At 37.7% G+C, this 22,071-nt stretch overlaps 1 protein-coding gene across 1 annotated transcript in view; it reads left to right on the top strand.

The window, feature by feature from the left end:
* Positions 1–5,061: 5,061 nt before the first annotated feature.
* LOC148844995 (uncharacterized) overlaps positions 5,062–22,071 on the top strand; it is a 30,815-nt gene continuing 13,805 nt past the window's right edge. Inside the window, exons 1-5 of the mRNA XM_088954302.1 lie at positions 5,062–6,346; positions 6,391–7,477; positions 7,633–7,872; positions 12,408–12,537; positions 21,200–21,352. Coding sequence (XP_088810428.1) covers positions 5,062–6,346; positions 6,391–7,477; positions 7,633–7,872; positions 12,408–12,537; positions 21,200–21,352 — 2,895 coding nt within the window. The remainder of the gene's footprint in view (positions 6,347–6,390; positions 7,478–7,632; positions 7,873–12,407; positions 12,538–21,199; positions 21,353–22,071) is intronic.

The raw sequence follows: 22,071 nt of genomic DNA, 5'->3' as shown, positions 1-22,071 counted from the left end.
TTCTCGAGACAATCGGGTTCGACCCAACAGACCCAACTATAATAAATAAAAAATAAATATTTATGTATAATATATATTAAATATATAAATATTGGACTCAAGGGGAGAGAATAATTTGATATATTAAAATCTTTCTCTTAATGTCAAATCTCCTTTTTTTTACTAATTTATAAATAATTTATTTACTTTTATTAACTAAATAAATGCTTAGATAATAATAATAATAATAAAATTAATAAAATAAATAAATAAATGTCTATTAAAATTTTTCTCTCAATGTAAAATATTTTTTTTATTTTATTGGTTTAAAATAATTTATTTAATTTTATTAAATAAATAACTACTTAGATAATAATAATAAAATAAATAAATGAATAATAAAGAATAGGAGGAGAGAGAAAATTAAGCGAGAGAGAAGAGAGATGACATCTTATTTTGTAGGATGGCATAATCGTAAAGAATTATATATGGCATTATTATAATTTTCGAATATCATAGAGCCATTGCTGTAAGGGGCATAAATTTGTCTTATATGTGGCAATCCTGTAATTTTTGAATGCCTTAGAGTCAATTAAATTGGAAGGTTTGTCGTATATGTGGTAGTCTTGTAATTTTCAAATATCATAGAAGAAATTACAAGTTGAATTGTTTGTCTTATATGTGGTAGTCTTGTATTTTTCGAATAACATATGGGCAATTACAAGTCAATCACACTAGGGGGTTTGTATTTATGTGACATTCTTGTAATTTCTAAGGAAAAAAGGCAAAAGTTAATATTATATTCCATTTCTTGCATCTTCACGCTTTCCTTCGTACACATTTCAGCTTAATATATTTATATAGATATAGATATTTTGATCATCTTTACTTTAATTTATTTATACTATTTAATATCCAATTGTAATTGGAATTCAAAGGAATCCGCTAGATATGATCCAATTTGAATTCAAATGTAATAAAATCAAAATCGGATATAGGCTCAATTCAGCCCATTTGTAGCCCTATCCAAAATCGGATAGAAAATATGGTGTATCCGAAATCGATTTGTTTAAAAAATCGGATATATGGTTCAAATCCAATTTGATTTGATTATAAAAAAAAAAAGCCCTACCCATTAGTTAACGCTGACAATTGGAATGGTGGAATTGAAATTAAGAGATAATTAATGCCATTCCATTAACAATGGGAATGAGATTCTAACATTCTTTAACACTAGCAGAGGGACCCTTGCTTCGCAGGGGCTGGAATGGAATTGTAACATTTCTATTTGCTACATTAAAAAAGATAATAGTTTCTTAATAAGAAACTTGTAATTATAAATACTCAAGTCTTGAAACTCATATAAAGACTTAAAAGAGATCATCATGTGCTCGTTTTTTAAATATTGCTTCAACAAAACATCTCATATAAAAGAACACGATCATACAATGATAATTCTGAGTTATACTTCATACTTGTCCTTTCTTTCACATAAAGAACTCCTAGTTCACCTGGACGGTAAGACCGTTTGGCTTGGGAACCGTCTAGGCAAGCGGTTTCGTTTTACCCTAAACCCAGCCCCTACCAAAAATCATTGAATCAATCAACGGCATATTAACCTAGGTGGCCAAACTGTCGACCCATTTAATGGTTTTTGGCCATTTTTCATTTTTTAATTTTTTTTAGAACGGGCCATCCGTTCGAACATCAACCTGGAAACCGGTGGCCAGAACAGTTCCGTTTTTGGGTTGTTTTTTCTAGATGTCAATAATTAGACGAAATAATTTTGTAGTCATAATCATGGGAAGGGTGGACATTGCAAGGGATTCAAAAACCTTGAAAGATAAGTCCAAAGTGACATTAAACATAGAAAAAATTGGCCATAAATCCACCAAACTGGAAAAACCAAGGAAAAAAAAATAGAAAATCGAGTCCAAAGTTCCATTTTGAGACGGAACTAAACATACATGCAATCAAAGAAAGATACAAAGTAGATCGTACTGTAAGAAACTAAAAAAAGAAAATTGCACAAGAAAACCCAAAGAAAAAACAAAAGGGAAGAAATAAAATAGTGGTAAACCCTAAACCGTTTTGGACGATCTTGAAGAAGAAGACCAAACACATTAAAAAAAAAACTAAAGCAGAATATGATAAAAAAAAGAACATACTGCACACGCTCGAATAAAGCCCACAGTAAAAGAAACATTTGAATAATGAAAATCCAAAAGCATAAAAACCATGGTTTTCGAACCACCATTGGCCCGGATGGACAGGCATTTCATCCCGAGAACCGTCCAGGCAACTGGTTCCGTTTTATCCCAATCCCATTCCCTGGACAAAAACTGTTGAAATGGTCAACAACCCATTGACCTGAGCGGTCGAACCATCGATCTGTTGACCCATTAAATGGTTTTTGGCTGTTTTTTATTTTTTTTATTGGGAACCGTCTAGGAAACCGGTTCCATTTTTATTCCAATCCCAGTCCCTGGCCAAAAATCGTTGAATCAGTCAATGACCCATTAACCCAGGGGGTCAAACTGTCGACCTGTTGACCCGTTCAATGGTTTTGGTTGCTTTTTATTTCTTTTAATTTTTGTTGTTAGAATGGGTCGTCTGTTCGAATTGTTGACCTGAAAACTAGTGGCTAGAATAGTTCTGTTTTTGGGTCGTATGAGTCACACACTCGAATGACATAACACATACGATACTACTTAAGGGACCTCACACACTCAATTTTTTGCCTATAATTTTTGTTGTTAGAATGGGCCATTCGTCTGAACTGGACGCTTGAGCCACCACTTTTATTTTTTTAATTGGGAACCGTCCAAGCAACCAGTTTCATTTTACCCCAATCCTGATCCCTGGACAAAAACCGTTGAATCGATCAACCCATTGACTCGTTCAATAATTTTTGACCTTTTTTAATTTTTTTGTCAAAATGGGCTATCCATTCGAACCGGACGGTCTAACCATCAACCTAAAAACTGGTGGGTATAATGGTTTTGTTTTCGGGTCATATGAGTCACACGGTCAAATGACATAACACATATGTGAATTGTATTTCTCAACGCAACAATCAAACATTGATAATTAATCCTGTCAAACAATAGCCTTTCTTTGGACCAACTACTATTCACATGGATAATAGCTTTACAATATCAGTATTCATCACCACATGTGTGTTCACTGCCCAGCCAAACATCAACCTTCCTTTGGGCCGACCAATGTCCGCATGGACAATGAACACCCAAAATCTTTATATTTCAAATCATTGCATGTGTGTTCACTGCCCGACCAAACATCAACCTTCCTTTGGGCTGACCAATGTCTGCATGGACAATGAACACACAAAATCTTTATATTTCAAATCAAATTAATTTTACACTGTAGAGGCTACTTTGGTAACATGCTGTTTCAATCAATTTAATTTGAAAAGAAGAGAAAAATATTCATCCAAAACTATATTCATCGCATGCATGACAAAGTCAAAAAGGTTCAAGGTTACTTCCATGCAAAATGAGAGAAAAGCGGATGCATGCAAATTGCTTACATGCATGCAAATCACGATTCCAAATTTTCTTTTGAGTCAGTTTTGTAGACGCGATGCGAATTCATTCTTGGGTTCCAGAGGCACATCGCAACACTGATGCATCGTTGTTTTTTCTTCTTTTTTTTTTGGGTTCCAAAGACGCAACACCGATTCTAGAGATGCATCGCAACCAAAGACGCAACACCGATGCGTCTTCTGTTTTTTTTTTTTTGCTTCCAAAGATGCATCGTAACAGCATTGAATCATCATCACAATGCGTCTTTGTTTTTTTTGTTTTTTTTTGTCGACTAAAACCGAAATCGCATTGAATCATCAGTGTGTCTTTGTTTTTTTAATATCATGCTGCAGTTATCAAAGATGTTTAAACGTAAATACTTGTATTCATTGCAGTAGTTGAAACCCTTGTGGAATGAGTGATGAATCAATGGTAGGTCGAATTGTGGTTTTCCTTAGTTAAATCTTCCTTCTTCCTTAGATTTTCTCAGCTCTTTGACTCTAATGGGGTAGAGCAAGAGGGCTGTTAGATGATTTAACATATTGGGAACCATAACCTAGGAGCCTTTATATTTTGACCTAATAGGATCCCATTAAGTCTATATGGGCCAAAATGTGGTATTCACTCATTAAGCCCCATACCCTTGTTGAAGTCTATGAGCTTTGCTTAAATGAATCACTTGATTTAGCCCATTTACAAGATAGCCCATCAATGCAATTGTTTCATTGAATATATAAGCCCAATTAACAGAGATTAAAACCTAACATGCAACTTATTGGGCCAGGCTCGTGAGCTTTGTTAACTTTTGAAAGGGCCCAAGCAAGATGCAATATATATATATATATATGATTTGGTAAAAGGTGGTCGATGTGTGGAATGTAATTAGACGTGTTTTACATGGCTCATAATAACTAAAATGTCTCAATTTAAGGAGAAAAACAAAAGAACAAATTTGCTATTTTTCATAAAAAAGAACTTTTCTCCTTTTTCATATATATCATACGTCAAGTTTATCAAATGCCACCTAAGCTCCATGTGATTGGAAACTGATGAATTATTCAAATGATTCGCTTTTGTCCTTATTTTTGTTCTTGTTCTTATTCATTTCATTCAACATAAACACTGCTTGGTGTTGTTGGAATTTTACTAGGAGTCAGGCCCGGTTTGACCACCGGTCCAGATAATTTTGAAACGATGGAGATCTCTGGCCAATAATTAAATCCCACGTAAATTCCAACAAGATCAGGGTCTATTGCTAATGGCAATGGTTCACTACGGAAAAACCTCCTTTCAAAGAAGATCAAAAACTACACGAGAGAAAAAGGAGGAGAAAAAAACCTCCAACCCCTCGTGACATTTCTCCTTTTCCCTGTAAAGCAAGCGAAGGGACGAAGAGAGAACAACAACGATCCGCAGGAAATCGAACCAACCACATCTTCAATCACCGGCGCCGTTAACCATTTCGTCCTTTCGGCATCCCATCAATCGGAGAAAATTTGCATTCCCTGCCGTCCGTTTTCATGAATCCTAGCCTGAAATGTCGCCGACGTTGGTAGATTTCAGAAATCCGGCGACCACCCCGCAAATGCAATCAAGGAGCTCGTCTCTTCAAAGCTCTAACCCCAAAGGTCAGATCTCTTCTTCTCCTTCTTCATTCGATATCGGTAGTTTTGCTTCAAAGAATCTCGCGGAGCAACGAGGGAAGTCGTGGCAGACCGATTCTGAGATGATGAATTCATCGAATCTCGGTCGTGGTGCTTCTACTTCTAGAAATGCCAATGAGGGTGGTGTTGATATCAATTTTACTTCGCCGTCTGGGTCGCGGGTTGGTTCTGAGAAGCCCTCCTTGGCACCACAGTCGGGGCTGTCGAAGCCCCGGTTAGTGAAGGTACGAAAAAACTTGAGTTCTCACCTCGGAAGGTCAACACCACTCTCGGGGACTCGAGTTGATCAGGGTTTTAATCCGTTTCGTCCAGCTTCCGAGAGTTCGGATCGCATTGACGATGATTGTAGAATGAAGGAGTTGCGTGATCAGTGGCAAAGCTGGAATCCATTCTCACCTGACTCTGCGTACAATAGTAGAGGATCAAGTACTTCAGGTGCTTCAAGTTCCACCATTAATCAGAAGTTTGGTCAGTCAGGTGAAACGACTTTTGTATTTGGAGCAAATCACAGCAATCTGGTATCGAGTTCAAATGTAGGTAACAGCGACCCTGGTGATATGGTGGGCAAATCGCTTCCAGATGACACGAGGAGGTTGGACATTGGAATCGAATCAGAGAATCGGAAGGAAAAAGATGCTCCGTTTGTTTCTGGTACCAGTGGAAGAGAAAGTTTCAATTTGGGTAAGGATTCAAGTGGCGGTGTTTTTGTATTTGGAAGTGGCAATCAGAAAAGCTCTGATTTTGATGGAAGTGCAGCATCGAAGCTCCCAGATGAGATGAAAAAATTGAACATTGAAAACTCTGGGAGTGGTGAGGGTGTTCAGAAGGCTGAGGATGTTAATCTTAACTCCAAGGCTAATGATAGAATACCGACATTTGTCTTTGGAAGTAGTAGTAATACAACTGGTGGTTTTCAAAGAAGTGTGGAATCTAAGCTTCCAGATGAGATGAAGAAATTGAACATAGAAGATCCTGGTAATGTTGATGATACTAATAAGTCTAATGATGCTAAATTTGACCCTAAAACCAATCATAAGAATGTTTTTGTCTTTGGAAGTAGTAAGGACAATGCCAGCTCATTTGGTAAAAATTCAGCCACTTCGCTACCTGATGAGATGAAGAAGAAGTTGAACATAGAAGGCTCTGGCATGGCTGATGGTGCTGAGAAGAATAGAGTAGATAATCTTAAACCCAATGATAAGACCGTAAGAAGGCTGGCTTTGTGTTTACAAGCACAGGGAATCGACCTGGGACACCTAATGTGGACCTCAAAACACCAAAACAGGATGATTATTTTTCCTCTACAGGAAGCCTATTTGCTGGGTTAAACCAAAACTTGGAATTTAGTGCAAAGAGGGACACGGTCAAGGACACAAAGTTAAAGAAAAAGAAGGGAAAGTTGAGGCAGTCTGCCTCAGAGCACCGTTGGGCTGGGAAAGATCAGTTTTCAAGGGAAAAAAGTTCCCAAGAAAACCCAGAGTCTCCTGGAAGCTATTCACCCATGGATTTTTCTCCTTGTCAGGAAACTTTAGCAGCTGATCAATGTTCCAAAGAAACTTCAGTGGCATCAGACGAATCTATCCACCTTAACCAAAAACATATGTCAACTGATACATATCCAACAGTTTCTACTGATGCAGCAGCTCAGGGTTTTGTTGCTGCAAAACAACATCCAGGTATCAATAAACATGATCTAAAGTGCAGAGAACTAAATGAGGAAAAGGTCAATTGTTGTATTGAGCAAAGTGTTGGTTGTGAACATACTTCAGATGATTTTGTTTCTGCAGCTGAAAATGAGTGTTCAAAGTCTGAATCTGAGAAGGTGGATGTTAACAGTTATTGTAGTGTTTCTACTGCAGAAGCTGACCGTAGTTTTTGCTCAAACATAGAGAGGAAAGAAGGTGATGCCGGGGCACAATTTTGTTTTGTAGGCTCGGAAGATTCTGGTGAGGCTAACTTCACTTTTGCTGCATCGTCCTCTGGCCAAGGTCATGTTTCAGCAGCGAAGCGTGGTTATAGAAAGAAAAATCGAATGAAAGTTGGTCAAGATTCGTATACGTTTACCCCTACCTCAAAAGTTCAGGTTCCATCTCCTTCCGTGCAGTTTTTTCCACTTGCTGGTATTTCTTTTCCTTCAGGCCCTGGGCAGGGTAAAACAGAACAAATTTCTCAAAGCAAAGGGGAGCATATACCTGAAGCATATAAAGAATCAGAAGTCAAACAAGGGTCAATCTCAACAACAGCTGAAACTGCTGCAGTTCAGGAGACCTGTGAAAAGTGGCGACTCAGGTTCTTTTATATTTATACAGTGTGATCGTTTTGCTAACCATCTTATGAATCAAATCTTATTTCTAGTTTTCTCTCTTTTAGATTTTGCCTGATTAGTTTTCAAGATATACTTTTTGTGAGCCATAACTGACAGTGCTGTATTTGATTTTTATCAGGGGCAACCAAGCTTATGCTAATGGTTTTCTATCAAAAGCAGAGGATTATTATACACGGGGTGTGAATTGTATTTCTCCAAATGAGACATCCAGAATCTGCCTTAAGGCTTTGGTATTGTGCTATAGCAACCGCGCAGCCACAAGGATGACTCTTGGGAGGATGAGAGAAGCACTAGGGGATTCTATGGCAGCTGCTGCATTAGATCCCAATTTTATGAAGGTTCAAGTTAGAGCTGCAAAGTAAGAATTCCCTTTTTTGTTGCCTTTTTTATGATAAAAAGACTTTTATTAAACAAAGAAGAACATATGGGCTGGTAACAAAGGTGGCCTGTTGCTGGACAGATGTGGGGAAGCCTATAAGGACCTTGTCTTTGCATCTCTTCAATTGCTTGATTTTTTACTTAGGCTTCTGAGACAGATCCAATAGTGTGTCAAGGTATCTAAAGGAACTGTAGTATTGCACTATGAAGGATCTTACCCCTAACTTAAATGGTTAAAGGCTAAGGAACACAAACTTCTTGTGCTAATAACTTAAAAGGGCTTCATATGTGTGCGTGTGTGTGGATATCATTAAGCAACCTGACCAGCAGTTTAAAAGGACTTCATTTGTGTGTTGAATTATATATATTATAAAGTTTGACTAAATAAAAAGGTGTTTAAGAGATGGTTTTGTCTGGTAATCATATTGAAAGGGTTATTAGTATCTCCCACATCAAAGCTTTAACAGTGTGGATTTGTAGTACAATTAGCAGTTTAATATTAGTTTTTTTTTTTTTTTTTCTTGTGCGTTCTTTTTAATGATTTAACACAATGTCCTTAGGCCCAACCATGTTACCTTCACCTTTTCCTCTTAGTTTTTCTTTCTTTTTTTGTTCTCTTTCTCTCTCTCTCTCTCTCTCTCTCTTTGAGTTTTCTTCATTTGTGTTGCTTGTTACATAAATCAGCTTTTCATATGGAATAGAACTTCAGTTACATCCATAGTTTTCAAGGTGCGAAGGCGAGGCTAGGCGACAGGGGGGCGCCTTGGCATTGCCTAGGCGATGGATTTTTTTAAGTTAAAATCAAATATCCTAGGGTAGTTCCCTAGGTTCCATAACCAACTTTCTTTAATAACTATGAAAATTATAAACTTCATGTTTAAGTATACAAAATCAACATATTTATGAGAAGAAAAATAAGAAAGGAAAGAAAATAAAAAAAAAATATAGGGGCTGAACCTCTATTTTCGTTATAGGGAAAGAAGAAAAGAAAAGGTAGAAGAAGAAATGTGTTGATTAGACAAAATTTTAAGTTCTTCCCTTACTGGTTCAGATTTTGAAGTCATTGAGGGTTCAATACAGCAGTTAGCAATGCTTGTGTTGATTAAACCCTAACAAATAAGAAAATAACAAAAAGAAATTAATTTATAAACACAAAAATGAATATTTTTCTTTAATAATGTCTATTTTATAATTATAATCTCAAAAAAATAACAATATAAAAGTGTTTTATTACACAGTATGAAAAACTGCTTGGCGACTGGGCGAGGCGAGACTCCAAGGGCGCCTTGTCGCCTAGGCGTCACCTCGACAACTATGGTTACATCTAAAATAAGACGATGATTCCATTCTTGGCTTTACAACCGTGTTTGGTCTTGAATTCTATTTGGTGGTAATGGAAATCCATCATCGTCCCTTCTTTATTGTCTTGCATTTACTTCTTTTACGAAATGGTACTGTTATATTTGGTTGTGACGACTGACGAGCCTTCATCATCATTGTTTTTCCTCTGGATTGTCAAGATGTTAATCACAAGATTATGGTTAGGAAGTAGGGTACTAACCGTACTATACACTGTTATAGCTTCTTCAATGTTGTGAAGAATTAATATCTCCCATCTTTTCTTGAGTTGTCCTATATAATGCTTCTATTGTAAAGTATGTTATCTGGTGCTTCTTTGGTGTGTCATAGGATGGTGCTTCATCACCTATTAGTGGAACTGTGGAAGTATTATCAGTTTACATGATTACAGAAGACCTTAGCTGACATTTCGATTTTTACTAACGAACACTTTTGATATTGTGAAAATCTCATATTCTCATGAATTCTCTTCGTGTAGGTGCATTCTTTCAAGTAAATATGATATTCCTTGAGGTACCAGGAATAAATATTAGATCTTTAACCTTTTTTTTTTTGATAAATAACTGAAGTTATTTCATTAAAAAGAAACAGAGGCCAGCTACACTAGAACAAGCAGCTGGCCAAAGAGCAATACAAGCTTAAGAGAAAAGCAAAAACCACTCAGAAAAAAAGAGAAAAAATCTACAGATTAAAGCCCGGTCCAGGATAACCCCAATTGAAAGAAACTTTCCCCACCTCAGATCTTGCCAAGGAGTCTGCTACTGTGTTAGCACTTCTAGGTACCGAGTTGAACGAGGGGTTCAAAATGGAACCTAGAGAGCTGTTCAGTGTCACCAATGGTCTGAACTGCCAAGGTGAGTGAGTCAGAGAATCCAACCAGCCTACCACTGTTTGACAATTGCCTTCCACCTCCACATTTCTCCAAACTTTACATCATTATTAGTTTTAGCCTTGAATTAGAGCCAATAAATCTGCTCTTTAGGAATTTCGTTCCCCAATTGGACCTGAATAACTAAGGATGATGATGCCTTGACCGTCCCTCATCGCTCCTCCTACTCCAGACATTCCTGGATTGTCCAAGCATCCCCCATTGAATTTCAATTTAAACCTTCCTAGAACAGTGGAGACCACACCGTAGACCTTTGGGGGTTACTTGTGGAAAAACCAGCTACAATATTCCAACCTCTCAATAAATCATTAAGAGGAATGCCAGAAAATTCTTTACATACGATGATTCAGTGTTTTTCTGTAATACTTCTGTGAGCAATTAGAGTATTTGATGGGAATTTTTTGGTGGTTTGAAGCAGTCTCAGGGCTGCGTCTGAATATCCTTAAAAATGAATTGGTGGCAGTGGGAGAGGTTCAGGAATTGCAAGATGGGGCAGAATGTTGGGGTTTCAAGGTGGGGAAGCTGCCAATCAAATATTTGGGAATGCCATTAGGGGCTAAATGCAATTCAAAATCTATTTAGGAACCTATCGTAGAGAGGTGGAAAAGAAATTGGCTGCGTGGAAGTCCAAATATTTATCAAAATGGGCTATTTACTGTTCATGTGCCCAATTCCAGTGGGGATGGCAGCCCCTATTGAAAAGAGAACGAGGGAGCTCTTATGGAAAGGCTGGAAGGACGATAAGAAGATTCATCTAGTAAACTGGGGAAGGGTCTGCAAGAACAAGAAAAATGGAGGTTTGGGAATAAGAAGATTGAGAGATTTGAATATTGCCCTTCTTAGTAAATGGTTTTGGAGACTTGGAGAGCAAGAGAATAGCCTGTGGAGGACAGTAATTAAAGCAAAATATAGCCTAAGAAGCAGGGGTTGGGAGCCAGGTGAAGCAAGTCAACCATATAGTTGCTTTGAATAGAAAGGGATAGAGAAAAACCTATAGTCATTTCTGCAAGGAAAGCATTTTTGAAGTGGGGAATGGAACCAAGATCAGGTTCTAGAAGGTTTACTGGTGTGGAGGCAGTCCTTTGAAAGATGATTTCCTTGAGTTATTTGTTGTAGCAGTGGATAAGGAAGCTAAGTAGCAGCAGATTATTTGCAGTTTTCCAGGGGAAATTGCGTTTGGAATCCCCTTTTCAGAAGAGCTTTAAATGACTGTAGGATTAAACTTTCTGCTTGTTTGTTGCAAAAGCTTCATAGTACTCATATTAACCCTACCAGAGATGACAGAAGAGTGTGGCTGGGTGGGAAATAACCCGAAGCTCCGAGAATCCCCTATTTGCTTATGTTGTTCATTCTTTCATTGCAATAAAATATCTTCTTGAAAGGCAATGAGTGTTGTAAAATCATTATTTTTTATGTGAGAAATAATTTCAGACCCTAACATAGACTTGTTCGGGCTTGCCTCGAGGGGTGTGGTTGGGGGTCCGGGGGCGGAGCCCCAGGCCCAGTCGTTAGGCTAAAAAAAAAGCAAAAAGTGCAAAATTTTAAAAAGGTGCACGCCTGGGCTGAGGCGCAAGGCGCACCAGGCGCGCGCCGTTTGAAAGAGGTGAGCCTAGGACCTGGGCGAGGCACATACCCCAAAATGCGCCTCGCCTGTGTGCCCAGGCACACCTTTTAAATCACTGGCCACACCCGAGAAGCATAGGAGCAATGCAGCAACATATGATTAGTGCTTTCCCCATTCTTTAGGAAAGAACACACACATGAGGGGAAATTGACCAGTTTCTGCACTTTCTTTGGAGTAAGCAAATGGTCTTTCTAGTATTAACAAGTAGAGAGGTGGTTTACAGTTTCATTGCTTTTTCCCCTTGTTTGATTTGAAGTACATACTTTAAGGTTGAGATGGCTGTGCGTAGAAACTAATCACTATACAAATGTGCTGTTTCAGAATATTCATATGGACATGATTTGACACATTAAGTTGAGATCCACCAATTGGTCATAGACAATGTGTTATGTGATTTTTGCTTAAAAGAAACATAGTAAAGGTTTTGATGATGTTTTCATGGACCTCTATTCATCCAGCTATTTTGACTTTAAAATAACTCATTTGCTCCTAATTGTTCCTTATTTTGCATGGTCATGTTGTGTCAATAAGAATGTTCTATGTATTCTATTTCATCAGAGGCTACCTTAGAATTGGGCAGCTACATAAGAAATGAAAGACAATTTGATGTCCTTTAATTTCACCTTTTCTTTTTCTACTCCAGCTGTTATCTTGCATTGGGGGAAATTGAAGATGCTGTGAAATATTTCAAGAAATGCTTGCAGTCAGGAAATGAAGTATGCTTGGACCGTAAACTTGTAATAGAGTCCTCTGATGGTCTTCAAAAAGCTCTGGTACTGTACTCTTTTTATTTATTCATTTATTTATTTTTGTTATTTACTTGATTCTGAACATGCTTGCAAACCATTATCCTGTTTAGCATATCATGATGCCAAATTAGGAAAGATTTTTCTTAGCTGAGTTTTATTCAATTTAAAAAGGTGCGACATCCATGTCTGGTTTCATTTTAAGTAGATAGAGTCACTTATTTGTGATGTCCCTTATAATTTATGTATGCTGAGGTTGTAGAGAATGCTTGATCATCACTTAACAGGATTCACATGTCTATACAAATATTGAGTGAAGCATTAATATCTGGGTTCCTTATTTTCCATTTTTTCTTTAAGCGAAATGCCTGTAAATGAAAAGAAATTAGAGATGGCTTCCCTTTGGCAGGAATTGAAGTGCAATTCAATGTGATGCTCGCTTATTCACCAGAGGGGTTGGGTTCTATGATAGATTAGTGAGATTTTGGTGCTAAAGTTTGGTTCCTATAGATGCTATAAAAAATGGCTTGGATCCTATGGATATAGCTCCATTGTAGTATGTTGATGAGTATGGAAGGAAGAGACACAATTGCATTTTTGAGAGAAATACTGATTGTTTGTTAGTTTCATATGTTTTTTTGGGTTCCTGAGATTAGTTGACTACCCTTTTCCTAATTCTGGGAATTGTAAATCTATGCATCATTGATATGTCATATGTGTTAGATTTTTCACATCTGTATCACAGTTTTGAAGTTTGAACATGGTACTTTCCTCTTCTGCTCAATAATAGAAAACCTTACTTTTTTAAGAAATTGAAATAAGATGGGTAAGAAAGTCAGCTAATTGTTTGGTAAATGTTTTGGCTAAGCAAGAAGTTCATAAACATCAAATGTATTGGGATTAATTGTAACAGAGTGATGGGGTTTTGTTGCTGTTACAGGTTTCTCAGTTTTCACAACCTCTTGTTGTAACCTTTTTTCTAATTCAAGTAATTGATAAAGTTTTCTGTGTTTCTGATCGAAAGATATTTCTGTCCAAAAAGAAATCTAGATCACAGAACCTACTTATCAAAGAGTATTAAAAATAGTCATCATCATCGTCTAAGCCTTGTCCCAACTTTATGGGGTCAGCTACATGAATCCTGTTTTGTCATTCTGTTCTATTCAGTGCCATATCCATTGTCAAATTATGGGCACAAAAAGCATTAGAAATAGTAACATAATCAAAAAAAGTTGTGGAGACAAACATCCCTAGAAAGATGCTTGATCACCAGCCAGGATCTAAGCATACCAACTACCTAGTTTAAGGGTCTGTTTGTTTCCTCTCAACTCTTATCTCTTAAGAGGAACCTTATAACTCCAAGAGGAAAATGAGTGTTTGTTTCTACTTATCTCTTATCTCTTAAAGTGGAATCTTACAACTTTTTGTTTTCTAATGATAATCCCAAAAGGCAAACAAAAGTTCTCATCTATGGGGTTAAAATGGATACTTGACAATTTTCAGAATTCAGAACAACATTCTCTGCATTCAAAGTTTAGAGGAAAGAAAAGTTCACCAATACCAATATACCTCTTAATGTAATTATTGCACTTTCAGATGTCAGACGTCAGAGCAAACGAACAAGCCCTAAGAGATCATCTTCAAGTGTGCCTTTATTCTTGAAAATGCACAGGTTTCCTTCATTCGATAGTGTTGTAAGAGCTGAACCCTGCGTGGGCCTTATGTTTATGTTATAAGTTATTTCTGGGCCTTAAGTTATTGGGCCTGTTTTATTACTAATCAGGTGCAGAGTTGTACTTATATCCCTTTTTGAATCTTGATATAAATTCCATTCTCTAGGGCTGGCTGAAGCTAAGCTGCTGCCCAACAACTCTTTTCTTCTTCTTCTTCTTCTTCTTCTTCTTCTTTTCCTCCCTTCTCTCCAAATCTTCTTTTCAGGTTAGCAAACATGGTATCAGAGCATTGGAGATCTTTCTTCGTTCGACCTGCTGTTTATCTTTTCTTTTTTTTTTTCCTCTCTTCACTCCTCTTTTTTCTGTTTGCTGTTTGGATTGACCTAGGACAGGTATAACCCATTGACTTGCTCCTAGGGTTTCCCTTTGGGTGTATGGACCAAGGGGAGTTTTTCTACCTAGACGTATTTCCTACTAGACACTATTTGAAGCCTGTAGCCATTCAGCTACTAAGGAGATCTGTCCAGAACAGGTCCATAAGGACTAACTAGATAGTCCTAGTTTTAACTTAACTCTATATTTAGGGTTCAGATTTCTGTTGGCTGTTGCAGGAGTATTCCTCAAGAGCATAAGAACTCCAGGGTGTTTTGTGAGAAGCGGTTTGTAAGGTATTTGTTCTTAAAGAGATGTCTTCAGTTTCAGATACAGCAGCTGTAGAGGAAGTGTCTTCCAAGAACAATTGGTCTGTTGGGGGGTTTCTAATATTGAAGTTGCCAGCATGCAGCGATTACAGATTACTAGTGTTTTATTGGATTAATATAATTTCAGAGAGTGATCTGTTTCAGCCAATTTAGTCATAACTAGAAATGGACTTTTGGGATATATTAATGAAAAAAGGAGCCTAAAGTGGATGGTGATGAATATCTAGCTTGGTGAAGAGAAAATGCTATGGTTATGTCCTGGCTGCTAGCATTTATGACTCCAAGGGTGGCCAGAACTCTCCAGCACTTCTCAGCAGCCTTTAAAATCTGGGAGAAGGTCACTAAGAGTTGTGGACTGCACAAAAATAATGCGAGAATATATAGACTGATTCAAGACATGCTGTTCTGTAGCAAGGAGATATGTCTGTGGCTATGTACTTTGCTACTCTAGAGGGATTATGGGAAGAACATGATCATCATTTTGTGATTTACTGCAATAGAACTAGTGATAAATAGAAGTATGACAAGCAAACAGAAGAAGGCCAAGCTTTTAAATTCTTAGCAAGGTTGGATCCAACATATGAAGGGATAAGATCACAGATTTTGGGTAGAGATGAACTCCTAGATCTCCAACATGTTTACTATCTTGTGATAAATGAAGAGATGAGAAGAAAGGAGATGTAGGTAGATAATTAGTTGCAACAGTTGGAGCATTCTGCCCTTGTATCCTCAGCTCCAAAGGGAGGGAAGGGGGCTGATAAGAAGCACCGTAAGTGTTCTAATTGTGGAGGTGAAAAATACACTAAAGAGACATGTTGGATTTTTCATCCACACCTGAAACCAGCTGAATTAAGAAAATAAAAGATGCCATAAAAAAGACGGGTGTAAGGGGAAATACGGCTATGTCTAATATTGCTGATGGCAGAAGAATTCATCTATGGTTACTGCTTCCCTAACAGGTCAGACCACTAGTTCCTCTAGGAGCCCTCTTGGACTTAATGGCTGATGAGGTTGAAATTCTTAGTCAGGCTATGACTCGGTTTAGAAGCAACTTCATTCCTTTATCTTCTTTTGCTAAAGCAAGTACTGCCTTTTTCCATAGTGTTACTAGCTCCATTCAACCCCAACTATTAGATTATTGATTCGGGTACTTCTTATCATTTAATTTCTGGCCAGGGTAAGGTGAGAGTAGCTGATAGTTCCTTCTCCACTATTTATGGTAAGGGGGAGATGAACCTCAGTGATGATCTCTCTCTTAAGTCAGTTCTACATGTTCCTAATTTTGCTTCAAACCTGTTATCCGTTTCTAAGCTTACTAATAATTTGAATTGCAGTATAACTTTTTCTCTTACTCATTGTATCTTTTAGGACAGATTGACGAAGAGAATGATTGGGAGCGGTCAGCCACAAAGCTGGAGGCCTATATTATTTCAATGAAGATATTAGTTCGACCCTGCATACATCTTCATTCAGTGGTAGCAACAATTAGGAGTCCCTTACTAGGTTGCATTTGTGGCATGCTAGGCTGGGTCATTTGTCCTTTTTGAAAATGTTATTTCTAGCAAGGTTTTAAAAACCGACCCTCAAATGGAACCACTGTGGCCATCGGTTTTCGGGTCAGCGGTTCAACCATCCGGGTTGAATGGTTCAAGTGGTTTTGATTAGATTGGAAAATTAGGGCAAATATATCATTACTCTTTTAGTCTTTTATGAGAAAAGAGAGACATCTGTGGTTGTTGGCTGAGAAAGAAAGAAAGAAAGAAAGGAAGAATGGAAGGAAGGAAGGAAGGAAGGAAAGGACGGAAGAATGTAGAACTACATGTTCAGTTTTAGATAATAAAATTTGTGCTCCTTTTGATTTGGTTCACTTTGATGTTTCAGGCCCTTCACCCCTTGCTTCTATGGATGTCTATCGTGATTTTATTAGTTTTGTCGATCACTGTTCACAATGCACTTGGATATATTTGTTGAAATGTTGTGCTAATGTACCATAGATAGACAATAATGCTTTTCTATAAGATGGTCGAGACACAGTTTAATAAAAGAATCAACAGTTTCACTTTGACAATGCAGCTGAATATTTTAAAGGTTCCTTCAATATCTTCTTAGAAGAAGGATGTGAACTTCATCAGTCTTCATGAGTTTGTACCCCCCAATAGAATGGGGTTGTTGAGAGAAAGAATAGACACCTTTTGGGAACTGCAAAGGCATTATTATTTTGGCACAAGGTACATAAGAAGTATGTGTCTCGAGTAGTTCTTTCAACTTTATAACTAATAAATAGGATGTGCTCTCTAGGGTGTTGGATAGGGAAACTCCTTTCTATGTTTTGTGTCCTACTCAAAATGATTTTTCTTTGCCTCTCAAAGTGTTGGGGTGGTGTGTCTGTTATGTCCATGTCAAGGATCCATCATAAACTAAATTGTATCCTAGGGCTATCTGGGATGTCTTTCTGGGGCATTCTTCTACACAGAAGGGGTTCAAGTGTTATGGTCCTGTTTTTGGCAGAAAATTTGTAACCAAGGATTTTGTCTTCCATGAATCTCAATCTTACTTTCAGTCTTCCGAAAATTCTCTTCAGGGAGAGACTAGTGGGGTGGAAGAGGATTCTTCTTCTTCTTCTTCATTCTTTGTGCCACCTCTTGTTCATCTTCTAGCCCTCCACCTTCTACTCCTGACCTCTCTAGCTCTAGTACTTGCCTAGATGAAGCTGATGGGACTACTCCTACTAATGATTATGATGAAGGAGATGATGTTAGGAATGGTAGCAATAATCTCAATCAACAGAAGGAGCTGAAAACATTCTATAGGAAGAGAAAAAGGGATCCTCTAGCTTGTGATGTCGACCGACTAGACTCCAATCAATCTGATCCTGTTGATCCAGGTAATTCTAGTGCTCGTTTTTCTTCTTTGATTTCTGATTTAGACCTTTCGATTGCACTTTGTAAACCAATTTGTTCTTGCACTACTAGACATCCTCTTGCCAAATATGTTTCCTTCCAGATACTTTATAAATGATTCTAAATGGAGTGAGGCAATGAATGAAGAAATGATGGCCTTAGTGGAAGTCAAAACTTAGGAATTAGTGGATCTATCAAAAGGAAAGAGTATAGTGGGATTTAAATGGGTCTTTACTATGAAGCATTAGAGCAGATGGTATTGTGAAAAGGTGCAATGCTTGGTTGGTAGCAAAAGGGTTCACATAGAAAGAAGGAATTGACTACAAGAAGACTTTTGCCCCATTTGTAAAGGTGAACACTTTACATCCCGTTGTTCCTGGTAGCAAATTACGCTTGGGAATTACTCCAAATAGATGTAAAGAACACATTCTTAAATGGGGAATTACATGAGTGTTCAAGAATCCTCATCTTAGGCATGACTTCCAAGGGAAAGTATGCAGACTAAAGAAGGCTCTATATGGGCTAAAGTAGTCTCCCCATGCTTGGTTTGAAAGGCTTTGTGGGACCATGAAGAACATTCAGAGTGGTGCTGATCATACATTATTTATAAAGAGGCAAGGCAAAAATCTTATTGCTCTCGTAGTGTATGTGGATGACATGGTCATCATTGGGAATGATCCAGAAGAGATAATGAGACTGAAGTTCTTAGCATCATAGTTTGAAATCAAAGATTTGGGCCATCTTAGGTACTTTCTTGGAATTGAGGTTTTAAGGTCCAAAGAAGTTATATGCATATATCAATGGACAAAATCATGGTTTATAGGAAAACTATTTTATTTGTCTCTTACTAGGCCAAATATAGCTTATGATGTTCATGTGGTGAGTCAATTTATGCATGCACCCAAGGTTCCACACATAGAGGTTGTTGAGAGAATTCTTAGATACTTAAAAACTTGTCTCGGAAAGGGATTCTTGTTCAAGAAGCATAACAAACTTGAGGTTAAAGCTTTCACTAATGCTGATTGGGCAGGTTCCATGGGTGATAGAAATTCTATGTCTAGTTATTGTACCTTTGTTCGAGGAAACTTGGTTACTTGGAGGAGTAAGATGCATAATGTAGTTGCAAGATCAAGTGTTGGCTGAATATAGGGCAATGGCTCATGGTGTTGCAGGACTATTGTGGCTTTGGATTTTACTTAGTGAATTCATAATAAGGGTTGATAGTCCTCTAAAGCTATATTGTGACAACAAGGCTGCAATTAACATTGCAATTAATCCAGTACAACTTGACAGAACCAAACACATTAAGGTTGATAGGCATTTTGTAAGGGATAGAATTGTTTTAGGTGAATTGAGTATTCCCATACCTTTCGAGATGCAACTTGCAGATGTTCTCACTAAAGACCTGCCTTAGGTGAAATTTCATGGACTACTTGGCAAGTGGGGCATGATGGATTTCTATGCTTAGCTTGAGGGGGAGTGTTGTAAGAGCTGAACCCTTTGTAGGCCTTATGTTTATGTTATAAGTTTATTTCTGGGCCTTAAGTTATTGGGCCTTTTTTTTTTGTTGCATACGGTCATGTTACCAATCAGGGGCGAAGTTGTACTTTTATTTCTTTTTGAATCATAATATGAATTCCATTCTCTAGTTCTGGCTAAAGCTAAGCTGCTATCCAACAACTTCTTCCCTGGAAAGCATAAATTCACATGAAAGGCCCCTAAAAGACAGCTCCATAAAACCATGGCTAGATTGTAGTGAAGAAACAAATGGTTTGGAGTTTCTGCCTCTCAGTTGCATAAAACACAAAAGTTAAGAGGTATCTGGAAGACCTATATCTCTCCCATTTAGGTTATCCACTGTGAAACATTTACCCAGTACAATGATCCACAATGTTTAAGAAATTTGGGAGGAGCATCTCTATACCAAAAGTTGGAACTTGGTGTAGGTATGGCACTGCAGAGATGGTCCAAGTTCTAGAGTTAGAGTGTAGAATGCTGGGAAGAGCATGGCATTAGGGACGAGACTGGATTGGAAGATGAGAATAGAACTCTTCGGGAATAAAGGACGGAATGATGCTAGGGCTAGAATGCTCAACTACTCAGAATGATAGAACAGTTGGAGCTGAAGGAACTCTAGGGTTAGGTCACTGGTGACAATCTAACTCCAAAGGTATCAAATGACTCAAAAAAATGACCCTCTTTCATGTCATAAATCCTACTATTTATAGATGAAGTGGGGGTTCGCTTTGTGCATGGGCAAGGATAAAAAATTCTAGAATATTGCTTAGGTGGTTAAGGGCTCTAGTCCCTAGGTTGCTCTGATGAGGATATGTGTCAGGCTGTGATGCATGGAGCATATGCACTCTGATTCCCATACGCATCTGTCATGCACAACCTTTTTAGTTATTTTCTCTCTAGAACATAACATGCTTTATTTACTTGTCTTGCATCCCACAAAGGGTATCTGTGGTTCAGGTCTGAGTTTTAAAGAGTGTTTGCGACTAGCCTCTGTGGTCCTCCTTAGACAAGTGCTATTAACCAGACTACCGTTGAGCCTGTAGTCCTGTTACTGTGGCTAGTCTGCGGCAATACTTTAGTATTACCTAAGTCCATACTTTGTTGTTTAGTCTCTTGAAGAAGGATTTTGAAGAAAAAAACACCATCTTTCTCCCAAAGCCAAATTCTTGTGTCCTCTTCGGCTGGGTGGTTGATGTAGGAGGGGATCCAAAGGTTGTAATTGGATAGTTAAAGGGTGAAAGATTTGTTCCTTGAATATATACCCACGGCATGGAAGGGGGAAAGATCCTTGAGATCTAGGTTGATCATTTCAATGAAATGCATCCTTGGGAGTTTTAAATTCCCCTGTTGAGTTCTCTTGTAAGGGAAGCAAAGTGGCTAATGGAATTGGTCTATATTGGGGGTCTGACTTGGAGGGTAGACAATTGAAATATAAAGAATGCTGGATTCTGGCCCTTTTTATGTACTCTATGCATGCATTCTGACAATAGCTAAGCATGTTTCTTCTATGTTGTTTTTGGAAATAAAATTCTTGAACTGTTATCAACAAAAAAAGTAATGAAAAATGCTCTTTTAGTATTATTCTGGCTAGTAAGGTGTGTAGTTATAGTTATTGAAGCATGTTTATTCTGTCTTTTTTGGCAATAAAATTCTCAAACTGTTACCAACAAAAAAGAAGGAATGGAATGTGACCTTTTTGGTATTGTTCTGTCTACTAAGGAATATAGTTATAGTTAATGAAGCCTTTTATTTTGGAGCTGAGCTCTTATCCTTTTTTGTTCTAGTGATGTGGTGCTTCTTTCTGCTTTTTTTTTTTTTCCTTTTCTAGTACTGTAGGCTTTGCCAATAGGTGAAATGGTGTAGTGATTAACTTTTATTTGACATTTCTGAATGGCAGAAAGTGGCTGAGCATATGGATCGTTCTACTGAACTCTTGCAAAGGAGAACATCTAGTGATGCAGAAAATGCATTGGAAATAATTTCTGAGGGTTTGTCAATGAGTCCATACTCGGAGAAATTAATGGAAATGAAGGCAGAGTCTCTCTTAAGGGTCTGTGCTGCTTTTAACTCACTACATAGAAAATTCATTACTGTAAAGCCTTTTTTTTGGAACCGGTATGGTATAACTTATATTAACAGCAAAAAAGAAAATCCATGTACAACAGGAGACTATACATTGGGGAATATACAAAAAGAAATATTAAACATTTAAACTCATTACACCTGATCACAAAAAATGACATCTGAGTAACAAAAAAACTGCTATAAGGCCTTCCTTTGAATGAAGAGCTATTGCCCAACCATGCAAGTAAAAAAACATCTGAACGTTTCTTTCCTCCCATAAACCCAGCCCACTGGAATTATGCTCCAAACTATCCTTTTCTCTTGCTACTCTAAAGTCCTAGGCCTTCAAAAACTGCAGAACTGTTTCTAGAAAACAACCTTGAAGTCCAAAAATGCCTCACACCCTATTCCATGATTCTGCAACAAATCTGTAATGAAGAAATATATGATCTGATGTTTCAATGCAGATGTTTCAGAATCTACAGTTCAGACTATCTACTACCATTCTCTTTTTCATGAAATTCTCAGTAGTTAGGCATTTCTAAGGCTACCTACATAAGAAAAGAGATTTTGGAGGGAATAGCAGTATGCCACACTTTCGTACTTGGGAATGAGCTATGACAATTAGTAAGTAAATTGTTATACATCTGACTCAGAATTTTTTATACCGTTCCCATATCCATTCTCTCTTATCACCCTGGTTTC

This window comes from Nelumbo lutea, chromosome 7 (genome assembly GCF_056320005.1).
Source record: "Nelumbo lutea isolate HS-2025 chromosome 7, American lotus-T2T, whole genome shotgun sequence".
Taxonomy (NCBI): domain Eukaryota; kingdom Viridiplantae; phylum Streptophyta; class Magnoliopsida; order Proteales; family Nelumbonaceae; genus Nelumbo; species Nelumbo lutea.
The sequence above is the reverse complement of the archived record's forward strand: the minus strand, read 5'-3'. Positions and strand labels throughout refer to the sequence as shown.